The 12,322-nt window shown below is 33.1% G+C and overlaps 1 protein-coding gene across 4 annotated transcripts in view; it reads left to right on the top strand.

Moving 5' to 3' along the window:
- The window catches only part of CNKSR2 (connector enhancer of kinase suppressor of Ras 2), a 281,792-nt gene that overhangs the window by 140,921 nt on the left and 128,549 nt on the right, over nt 1-12,322 (top strand). For all 4 annotated transcript variants that reach the window (XM_057719237.1, XM_057719236.1, XM_057719235.1 and 1 more), the window contains exons 7-8: nt 1,126-1,185; nt 4,829-4,897. In XM_057719237.1, the coding sequence (XP_057575220.1) occupies nt 1,126-1,185; nt 4,829-4,897 (129 nt within the window). The remainder of the gene's footprint in view (nt 1-1,125; nt 1,186-4,828; nt 4,898-12,322) is intronic.

Below are 12,322 nucleotides of genomic sequence, written 5' to 3'. Positions count from 1 at the left end.
GGGCACTATGCTTCATTGCAGTGCATGGGCTTCTCATTGCAGTGTATTCTCTTATTGCAGAGAACAGGCTCTAGGCGCTGGTCTTCAGCAGTTGTGGTACACGGGCTTAGTTGCTCCACAGCATGTGGGATCTTCCCCGCTCAGGGCTCGAACCTGTGTCCCCTGCATTGGCAGGCGGATTCTTAACCACTGCGCCACCAGGGAAGTCCCTCATTTACTCTTAAAGCTTGCACAATTTGAAGATTTATGGATAATCTTTAAACTTTAATGAAGCGTTTTCTAAAATTACTTTATTTAAATGGAAATGGAATATCACCCTCTTTATTGGGAGGAGGGGTTGCCACACATCACCTCTGAATTATTACTTTTTTGATTTTTTAAATTTAAAAATTTATTTATTTATTTATTTATTTATTGGCTGCACTGCATGGCTTATGAAATCTTAGAACCCGACCAGGGATTGAACCCAGGCCCTTGGCAGTGAGAGCGTGGAGCCCTAACCACTGGACTGCCAGGGAATTCCACCTCTTAATTATTGATGTAGAGATGATTGGATGTAATTATTAAAACTTCATTAATCAGAAATTAAGGCAGAAAATGTAGGATACCACAAAAGAGGAACAGAAAATAAAATTTATATAAACCATTTTTTATCATTCTTCTGTCTCCAGCAGTTCTGTAGTGGCTCTGTAGAAACCTACTTTTTGTTGTGTAATATGTATCAAGTATAATAAGCTAATAACATCTCAATATTTGAATTTCCCATTGTAACTTTTATTTTGCCACAAGCATGTAGTATGGAGTTTGAAGGAAGTGAAGTGTGTTCTTTCTTCAGGATATTGAATTACCATGCTGCATTTTGTAAGTTTCATAGGCAATTCACTTTTGAAGTAATCATTTGATTAAGCTGAGTACAGGCTTCTTCAGGCAAATTTTAGAAGCCAGAACATGCAGATAGGAATTTCTTACCAGTTTAAAGACAGCCTTGTTGGATCATGGATTCATCCCCGGGGCAATGGCAATTTTAATTTGATAGGGCAATTTTTTTTTTTGTAAATGAGGTTATAATATACTTGAAAATATTTCAGTTGCTTCACTTATTTTTCCATGCTGTCTTTTTCTTAGGGTATGTATATTAAATCAACATATGATGGCCTCCATGTAATTACTGGAACTACAGAAAATGTAAGTATTCTAACATTTCAAATTTTGGCATGTGTTTTTCCTTTTATTGTTAAGCAACTTATGTAACTCACATAATTGAGGTTGACTTCTGAGACCATGAACGGATTAGGATATAAACCTCAAAAGACATACTGAGTTAGTAAGTGCTGGTTTGGGGAGAATTTCAGTCATTTCAGTTAGTTTAGAATAGCTATTTACCTGAAGTAAATCCAATGTTTTCTTTTCACAGCCAGAGGTTTGTCTTTGTTAAGTATTTTCTGATTCATGACAAGTTATTGTGACATCTAAAACAATCCACTTCTTCCATCCATCAAATAGTTTAGTTTTATTAGGAAACAACTCATGTAAGAAAGAAACATCAGATAAGTCAGGCTTTCTGAATATTGAAGTATAACTGAGCTTAATTCAGTGGAAGAGCAGCATGGTGTAGATCAATGTGTTTTCACAGTGAAGTCCATCCCTGGACCAGCAGCATCCACCTCCCTTGGGAATACCCCACCCCAGACCTACTGGATTAACTTCGGAGATCAGCCTGTTTCTTAATAAGAAATTATGTTTTTTAACAGGTGATTCTGAGACATGCTCCACTTTGAGAACCACTGCAAGCAGTGGGTCAGAGTCCCTAGGCCTAGGCCCTACACCCAATTTTGCATTTTAATGGCAGTGTAATTTTTGGCAAGTCATTTACCCTCTCATTGCTTTAATTTCCTCAACTATAAATTGGAAGTAATATATCATCTGCACTGCATACCTCACTAGGTCATTGTGAAAATCAAATAAGCTAATAAATATGAAAGACTATGCTATAAAGAAATAGCTACAGAAATGTGAAGTGATTGTGTTGGACATTAACATGATCAGTGTAATAGGTTTGAATTGCATAATAAGTCATTATTTCTGTATTTGATTGTCCCCGATTTCCATCCCACTCTCTTAAGCAAGTTCTGAGCTTTGAATTTTTTTTCTTTTAGAAATTCTGACAAATTGCATGTTTATACCATGTTCCTTCAAAGAATACTGAGGTAGAATTAGTTAATCTGAAGTTACTACTGTTCTCAACATTTTACCAGCATTTTCTTTTAAAAAAGACAACATTCTTTTCATCTGATTCACCTATTACTTTAATCATTTATTGACTTTTCCCCCTCCACTTCACTTAGTTTCTTGTGAATGGTGAAATATAATACACATTGCAGTTGAATTGTTGCACTGGCTTCACATTGGTGTTAAATATGAGAGCTGTATGGGGTCAAAAATATCAGTTATATTCATATTGTCAACTATTTGACATTTTTAAATGCAGTGAGATACTGTATAAACTATACTCTTGTCACTGATCATTCTCATTCGTGTGTACATTCCTCTGATCATTTGTTTATTCATTTGTTCATTTAACAAACCTCTGCTTCATGTCTGCTATGTTCCAGTCTTGGGACTAGGTATTGAAAAAATTTTTAACTTAAACTGGTTTGCTGCCCCTAAGGAGTACGGGTAGGGGTTTATCTGTGTAAACACGTAGTGAAATTTGCATGGATGGACAAAGACATAAACGGTAAATGCTGCCAAGTGAAATCAGGGAAGGAATCACAGAAATGGTCATTTTGAACTAACTGTATCTTGAGGAATTGATAGGAACCTATCTATATTGTATGGAGTCTGTAAAAAAAGTTGCGCACTATGCATTGCTTTTATTAATTACTTAGTAATATTTGATAAATGGATGAGTGACCAAAGGAGGATTGATTCTATGAGTAGTTCAGATATAAACTATATATTAAAAGTTACCATTTAATTCTTTTTTCTTGCAAATATTTTATTATTTTTGGTAACCTCAGTCATTTATCATTAGATCTGTGTTGAGTCTTAGTAAAGCTGCTCACTAAGTGGGTAAGTTATTTTGCTTTGCTATGCCCTAGTTTCTTAGTTTTCTCCTATGTAAAATGAGGTGTTTGAATAAAATAGCTCCAGGATACCTTTTAACACTGAAAGTCTATAGTTTATATGAATTATTTCCTTTTTTACTTATCTGTGCAAAAAATTGTTTCAGTTTCTTTGAATTTTATATACCAACTATCATTTTCTTTTACATCATGATTTAGAGCCATTAGCTTGATTTTTTTTTTGTCATACTCTCCTTTAAAAATATCAACTGTGAGCCAAAAGTACAGGGACTGACTCTATAGTTACAGCTCTGTTACAAACTTTTCAGAAATGTTACGTGGTACTTGTCTGATTTGGTAGGTGCTGTAAAATAAACACTTGTTTTTTTCTTGTTACACTTTTCTTAGAGTTGGATTCACATCCTAGATGAACTACCCTCTTAATTGTATGGTTGTGTTATTACTTCAGTAACTGGAATTCCCTGAGACACTGTCTAATCTTGAATTCTAGCCTATGGCAAATAATTTTATTGTGAATTTTTAAATTCGTTGATTTGATTGAGTTCTTTATTTTAATAATAATTGAAATTGGAAATGCATAAAAACTAAAGGAACTAGAAATCACTTTTAAAGAAAATCCTATTCCAGTGTCTCAAAAGTAGCATTTTACTTTGCAGATTCCATCACCCTATCATTCTTCTTTAGATTTCAATAGATGCTAATGAATAATATTTCAGTATTTATAGTTGTGTTTGATAAATTAACACACATATAAATGCACAAATATATTTTTCATAAAAACACATTTTCCATACGTTCAAAAGTCCATATGCATATTATGATTTAAATGTCTAATAATATGCATAATCAGTAGTCACTAGAGGGAAAATAAAGAATAGTATTTTAAATTCATTATCCATACCTACAATATTATAAAATTGCTGTCTTAAATCTCATTTTAGTTTCCTAAAGTCTTCGTAAAACTTGTCAACATTAGCTTACCAGAGTTGTTTTTTGCTTGCTTGTTTTTGTTTTTAATCTCTTTGGGAGTAAAAGAAAAAATGATAAAATTGTTACATCCTGTAGAAATGTTGGAATTTTAATTTATTTAATGTGGTTTTATTTGCCAATATATTACACTCTATGAAACATAAGAAGTAGGATTCTCTTGTAGTTAGATAATTAGAGAGAGAATGTTACATGATGTAACTTTGAACTAATGGCTATCCATCTTTTAATTTGCTTTTCTCATTTATTCAGGATTGATGGTATTAATGATGAAATAAATTAGCAATTTAATCATTAGTTGACAAAGCTTTGATGCTGATTGTAAGCATGTACTTGAAAATATTTGTTTGCTGAAGTTAATGTGAATTATTTCTATTAAATGAAACATCAACATTTTAAAAGATAATGTTTTGACATATATATTTTCAAACCAGTTGTCCAGTAGAGCCTGAGAGGGTTGTTTGTTTAAAGTTTGCAATTATCATTTTCCCTTAATGCTCTCAGAAACATATTGGTCTTTTACAACATAAATATCTATATATTGTTTTACATTCCTACTTTCTGCCATTAGTTATACATAGAATACAAATAGTATATTAAATATTAGTAACCATTTTTGTTAGTTCAATTTCTTGAAGATTATAATTAAACTCTTCATCTAATTTAAAGGGGTGAGCTTACTGTAGTGCTTCTATAGAGAAGAAATGACTGATAAAACTTAATGTCCTTTATCATTTCCTTTATGTTAAATTTAGTCACCTGCAGATCGGTGTAAGAAAATCCATGCTGGCGATGAAGTGATTCAAGTTAATCATCAGACTGTGGTATGTATAATTACTTTACAAGTCAGTGGGAGTAACTAATATAAAGATTGCCTAAAGCTTTAAAAGAATACTGATGAAATGAAATGCCTGTTTGTGTACAAAATAATTGAATAGCCTTTTAAAAAATAACAATGATTATTTTTCTTAATTATCTGAAGAAATGTAAGGCATAGTTTAAAAAGAACATGAGGAAATATTGGTGGTGGCTGAGTTTAGATGTACATTTCTATATGGACAGGTGCAGGATAATATTACCCCATGAACTGTGATGATCATTTTGGAATAGAAATTAAAGTGACAGTGCATACAAATTCAACCTTTTCTTGATATAACTTTTAAGTTGCATTTTATAAATTATCAGATTACCTAGTAGATATGTTTTGTAGCAGCATACATCCATTCATCTACTTTAACACTAATTTGTTCATTGAAGTGTCTGGCAGATTGGTTTATTTTAATGTCAGTTTTTTAATTTTAAATTTGAATAACTGAATTGGCTTTTCACTTCCCAAAAGAGGACTATAGTTTAAGTTTTAAAACTATTGCACTTAACTAAATAAGTTCATAAAATTTTTTTGCTCTATGAACCTCAGAATTCCCTTTCTAGGCTAAGAATGACAGTGGCATTCTGTGCCTTAGATAGATTTTCCAAGGGCAATCTTTCTTAATCTTAGATTTAGAAAATGAGCATTGTATGATTTTCATTTTGGACTACTTTCTGTCTCAGTTGATCTATCTCTGCCAAAATAAAGTATAAGGTTTTTAAAAAATGAATTTAAAATTAAAATAATCTGATTATTGATTAATAATCCTCATTTTAGAAGAAAATGGGTTTTTTTCCTGGTAAATATTCTAATTATAGCTCAGTAACTCTTCAGAGTGAGTAATTATTTCCTGTTGTACCTTTTAACTAAATTTGGTTTTGCATGTTCTAGTCATAAAAGAAAGGCTGCATTTTGGGTGTAGAAAGACTCATGTGATTCTGATCTTTCTCAGTGATTCTGATATTAAAGCAGACACTATTTCACTTTTGGTTTTGAATAAACTGAGAAGTTTGTGATATTTTGGAGAGACTCCTGAACACTGATAATTAAAGTTATGATGTTTCTTCAATGAGTTTATTATCTAAGTGGATAAAAGTTAATGAAAGTTTGAAAATTTAAATGTGTGGGTGTAAAGTTAATACAAATTGTTGTTAATACTAATTAATGGAGAATGTTGGTAATCAGCAGAGCCTATCCACACTATGACAGTTTTGATGATAAGTTCTCGTTACTAGGAACTATACAAAGTGATTGTCTTGAGTAAAGTTTCTTGTCCCCTAAGATGAGAATTTGGGCAGTGGGATAAAGCAGCTGCTTCAGTAGATAGGCAGCTTCTTCTAATGTTCATGCTGCCTCCATTTCTACAGTGTGACCTTAACAAATATGACATCTGTTGGATAATTGGACCTATTTCTAGTTGGTCAATTCTAAGAGGATAGAAATTAGTCTCTAATGAAAAATAAAAATTTTAAAAGGATACTCTTTGTGGAGCAAAGATTCTCATGTCTATTGAATTTGAAATTCTTTAAAAGACTTCAAATGAACTAATAAAATCTGTGTGGATTGGTGATGTTTATATACTGTGAGAATGTGTCCACACATCTTTGCATCACAGGAATATTCTAAAATATTAAAAAATCACACAGGAGTGATGATTGAGAGAACTTGCTTTCAGTTTTTGCTATGAAATTGATTTAAGATTTTAAGTGAGTCATGGTAACTATTTATCTTTTTAGTGATAATAACCATAGCCAACACTTACTGTGTTCTTACAGTGTGACAAGCATCATGTTAAGTATTTTACATATTTTATGTCATTTACTCCTCTCAATAATCCTATGAAGAAGAGGTATGGGGAGATTGAATGATTATTTAACCCACCCACAGCTCAAGGCTCACTGACTCCAAGGCCCATGCTTTTTCTTCAGTTTTATTATACTCCCTCCCCAAACTCAAATTATAAAATCATCAAACAAAAGAAGAGGAATTCTAACAATCCTGTAAGTAAATCTCAGGATTCAGGGAGTGATTACGTGGAGCCAAGGATGCAAAGGAAGTGAGAATTTATGTAACTGGGGTATATGTTCAGCTAAACTGAAATTAGAAATGGGGTTGAAATTTAACTTTACTGCCACTTCCTCACTCACTCCTCTCCTTCAGATAGACAAGATATGTAAAACACATTGCCAGGCACACATTAGGAGTTCGACAGAAATTAACTTTCCAACCTCCCTTCCTCCCTTTTACCTACTGCAACAGTTGGGCCAGTTGGAGTCCAATTCCTTGGCAGACTGCTACTACAACCTACAAATTGATTTTGGATGATAATAGAGACATTCTCTGACAGAAAATTATGTTGAATTCCATGAAAGTAGCCTTCCTTAATCATGTGATCAATTACTAGATTGTCTTCTTTGTGTTCAAGTAGAGGCATATTTGTGCAAGAATGGTACCTTTCATTAAATGCACCCTGCTCTGTCCTCTTTTTCTTGCTGTTGCCCGCATTGTGGTCTGTGCAGTGCTTTTAACTTCTTACCAGACAATATACGGAGGTGGGGAAATGGACATTATCTGAGTTTTGTTACTATGAAAGGTTTGATAGGTTGATAAAGTACTTGAAACAAGTATACGTTATTTGCAGTCTGCAGTTACCCTTCTGTCCCTGCATTCATAACCAGGGACATTAGGGGTTATGATATAATAATTACATTAAAGTATGGCCTAATACATTTGAAATACATATTTAGTGATATTTTAATCCAGTAATTAACTGACCAGAATAGAGAGAATATTGCCAATATTATTCTATACCAACTTAGATTCAATAATGAAAAGAGTAATGTTCGATTTTATATTTTGAATGTTATTAGCCCAGTTAGTATTTTTCTGTAATTCTAAAATTTCCTACTGCTACAGGTAGTACTGTACAATATAAAATTTGATAACTTTTCTTATTATAAAATACCTAGAAAAGCAATGTGAAATTTTTCCCTAAGAGTCTGAGAAAGTTGAATAATCACAGATGAATTCAAATACTATTTTTTGAAATTGCTAGTATGGTATATCTTCAAGATGTCCACTTAGATGTGTGTGTGTGTGTGTGTGTGTGTGTGTTTCTAGTTTGCTCTTTTTTTAAAAAGTATATTTTCTTATTTGAAATGAAACTGGAATTTTTGTGTCCTTTTTCATGTTGCTATAATCTTTATTATAAGTGGCTTTTAAGCTTTTCTAATCAACATACTTCTGTGGCTGAGAAACTGTGGCTGCCAGGTAGGAAGAAGAAAAAATCATGAACATCCAAGCAAAGCAGACTGAGTCCTATTGCATGTCTTCCCTGCCAGTGAAGATCCAACTCCTCAAAGGCTGCTGGAATCTCCCAAGATTTTTTCCACTTCATCTGCCACTACATTCCTCTCTGGGAGATACCTCGGCATAGTTTGAACCAGCAACTCTGCCCTCATGATGCACTTTTAACACATTTTTTTTTTAGCTGATGAGACTACTGATAGTTATTAAATCTTTTGGAGCATATTCCTAATGAATCTGTTAAAATTTTATGTCAATGCTGTTTTTGGTGTGTAAGTGTTAAAAGATTCTATCCATACTAAAAACAGATATTTTCTTCTTAGGAGTATCAGTTGAAAAGAGTGAGGTATGTGATGGTTGAGTCCAGCATTTGGAAAATTTTCCTTTTATTTTGTGTTTATACTATAACATATTCACTATTATTTTGGAAAGTCTTCTGGAACCTGGTGACTACATTATAGCAAGAAATGGTTCAATAGATGGAGCAATAAAGCCTACTGGAATGGAAAATAACCAGGTTGGGATAGTCAAGAGGAAGATAGACTGCAACAAATAGAGTGTTGGACATTGATCAGTGAGAGATGGAAGATGAACACTGTAAACTAGTGGGTTTTGTTATCCCCCAAATGGTAAACATTGCTGAACCAGAATGCAGGTGATGGCAGAGGGGGTGGGGAGAAGGGAACAAGTTAAAGGACTATTGAGTTATCTGGAAAGGTCTTTCTAACTTCACTTATATAGTTCTCAATGGTGTCTCCCTCATTCTCCCTTATTCTCACTCTAGTCTCTTATTTTTGACTCTTTCTTCACCCTCTTGTTCCTTCAACCCCAGAACAACAGGCAAGTATTGTTTGAAAGGGAAACCAAGGTAATCAGAATGGATGGAGAGTGTGGTGACCCATTAGAACCCAGCTCTCCCTTTCCCTTCCTCTCACGCTACCGCCCCGTCCCTGGACTTCAGCAGGAAGGAGTGGCTCATTGAATGGAATCAGTACCACAATATTGGCTAACACCAATGAGCTTTCTCTCTCTCTTTTTTAATTTATTTAATTGCTGTCTTTATTTTTTTTAGGTTTTCCTTCTAATTCAGTTTTCTTCTCCTTTCCTTTACCATCTTCATCTCTTCTCATGTGACTATTTCTCCTCCATTCTTTACCTCTTTCAGGTTGTTTCTTTTTTTAATTCTTGCCTATTTTCTTATCCTTTCTCAAAAGAGAAAGTATTTATCTTATAATTCCTTATAATCAAAATATTGAAAACTGAGACCTCAAATGGCAGTATTTGTGGTGCACCTCCTTTCTTATTCCTGTAAACACAAGATGTTGCTGGAGTACAGACATTAAATATGTTAGCATGGTATTTAACATATTGCTTAATAAATGGTTATGATAATACCCTAAAACAACTCTGTTAGGATTCTAAGAAATTGGTATTCTAAAACAGAACAAGTAAATTGTTCTCTTTAGGAAGGGAAAAATATCGTGAAGAGACATTTACCAAAACCTAAAAGAAATAATGCATCATAGATTTCAGTTACTCATAGTAATGTTTTATTTCAGGTTCTACCTTATATAGTATGTAGTTTATGAGATGATGGTAGATTTTTTTTCTTTTATTTTACATTGAATATTGTGGATTTGATGAGAATGTGTGGAAACTGGTTTTGAATTGCCACATATTGATATAAATTGTATATTTTATTTTCCCTAGAGAAATCAATTCATTACTTTATTATCCTATACAATATTTTATAATTTTCCTGTTATCAAGCTAAAGTTATCTTAAGTCTTTATAAAAGAGGTAAGTTGTATGATACCTTAATATTGGTAACTTCCTGTGAACCAATATATTTTTTCTGCAGATCTCTGCATCCTGATTTCTTTCTTATTTATGAAGTTCTTACTAGCTTCACCAGGAAAAGACTAATTGGTTTTTAAACATGGTTAACTCTAATTTATTTTTATTATTAGAAACATCTTTCAGTGTCAACATACAGTTAATATGGTTTAGTTATTTTACATGGAATTTTAAAAGGTTTCCAAATAAGCGGTTATTTTGTATGTTTAAAATGTATCTATTGGCTGATGTTCTTACCTACTCTGGCTTATTAAGTGTGCAACTCATTTGCAAATCAGTGTCAATAACTATATCCCTTTTCCTACATCTATCAAAAAGGCAAAAATTGGCCAGCACAATTCCCTGATTTAGTTTTTGTCTATTGTAGGGGTGGGCAATTAGTAGATGACAGTTAACTGCCTGATGAAGATAAAAAAAATTATTGCATGAAAGGGAACTACATTAAAGCATCATAAAATAGGAAATTCAAGAGATAATTATAACAATCTTAAATCCTTTTCAGGTTATTTAGTCCTAGGACTCAAATATACGTTTCATCCACTAAATTAACATTCTGATCAGCATGGGGGCTGAAATTTTAGGTCATGTCACCACTGATCACTTTCACATTTCCTCTCATCTTATTACTCTAATACTGGGCAGTAAAGGGTATTTTAAAATTGAGACACATTGCAGAGAGAGTTCACTGTGGCCCCATTTAGAGCTGACACTGAGTTACCTTTTTTTGTCTGAGTTGTTGCATTTTTGATAAAATGATTTCTAAAGATGACTTCCACAGTGAAAGTATTTACAGCCATTATGGAAGTTCTTAAACTAAAACTTTTTATTAATAAAGATGTAGAATGCTGTTTATTTAGCTATGTAAATGCATATATACACATTCTTTGGTTTTGTTTTGATAAATATAAGCATCTATCATAATATTTGCTAGTATTTTCAAATACACATATCTGTTAAATATCTACCAGTAAATGACATTATAAAAATTATTCATAGAAAAGTTGTAGATTTTTAAACATGTTACTTTTTGAATACTAGGGTTTTGGTTACTTTTAATTACATTTTTTCTTTGAATTCCTAAATTAAGTGTAAGCTGAATTTTTCCATAAGTGTAGATGTTTTCTTTCGTCTTTTTCAGAATTCTTATAAATAGGATCTATAGATTTTTAGATAACAATGCTTTGCTTCATCCCTTAGCTTTGGTGACTAAGACTCTTCTTTTTATTTTAAAATACACATATTTCCAATGTCTTCACAAGGAGAAGAGAAATGAAACATAGGAAGGAATGGCTGAAATGTTACCATCTCCATACATATGCAAACACAAAACTGTGTTAAAATTTAACCCATGCCAATATCTTTATAAAAATTTTAGTTAAGAACCTGTATTATTATGGTTTTTTAAAATATCTTACTGATTTTGGGGGGAATGAGGTTCTGTGATATGACCAAAGATTCATCTCCACAGTCTTTCACTGTGATGTGATTGTCTTCCTTCTCCACGTCACCCTAGCAGAGGCTTTCAGACTCACTCAGTTTTATGTTTTGGAGAAGTTCAAGAATACCATGAATGATAATGAAATAAAAATAAAATGGGCTTTGATTTAGTTTTCTATAGCGTATACAAATGTAAACCATGAAGCCCCCAAAATAAACTTTTGGCCTTCAGAGGCCAAAATATTACCAAATACCATATTGAGCTGGAAGAAGGGGGAGAGAGCAGTATGTTCAAGATGCTAAACTATACCCATAATTTTAAAATCAGCTGGCCACAGAAGCAGAGATACCAATGATACAAAGGCTGCAGTTAATATAGGTCATAGGTAACAGGAGATAATGCAAGTAACAGGATATGGAAATGTATCACCTTTGGTGAAAACAATGTGGGTGATTTGTAAAACTTAATGGAAAAAATTATGATTATTATTTTCTTCCTCCCATGAGCTTCCTCATGCGCCAATCAAGAAATTCTGATTTAGGGCTTCCTAGGTGGCGCAGTGGTTAAGAATCCGCCTGCCAATGCAGGGGACACGGGTTCGATCCCTGCTCCAGGAAGATCCCACATGCCGTGGAGCAACTAAGCCCGTGTGCCTAACAAAAAAAAAAAAGAAATTCTGATTTAACCCTCAGAACTTCTTGGTTATGGAGAAAGACTCCAGGAAGGTGGTATACAATAGGTGAAAAACAAAGTACTAGCTTCTTGTAGTCTCCAAGTTGG

The sequence above is a fragment of the Hippopotamus amphibius genome, chromosome X (genome assembly GCF_030028045.1).
Source record: "Hippopotamus amphibius kiboko isolate mHipAmp2 chromosome X, mHipAmp2.hap2, whole genome shotgun sequence".
Classification (NCBI taxonomy): Eukaryota; Metazoa; Chordata; class Mammalia; order Artiodactyla; family Hippopotamidae; genus Hippopotamus; species Hippopotamus amphibius.
This window is presented reverse-complemented; position numbering and strand designations above follow the sequence as displayed.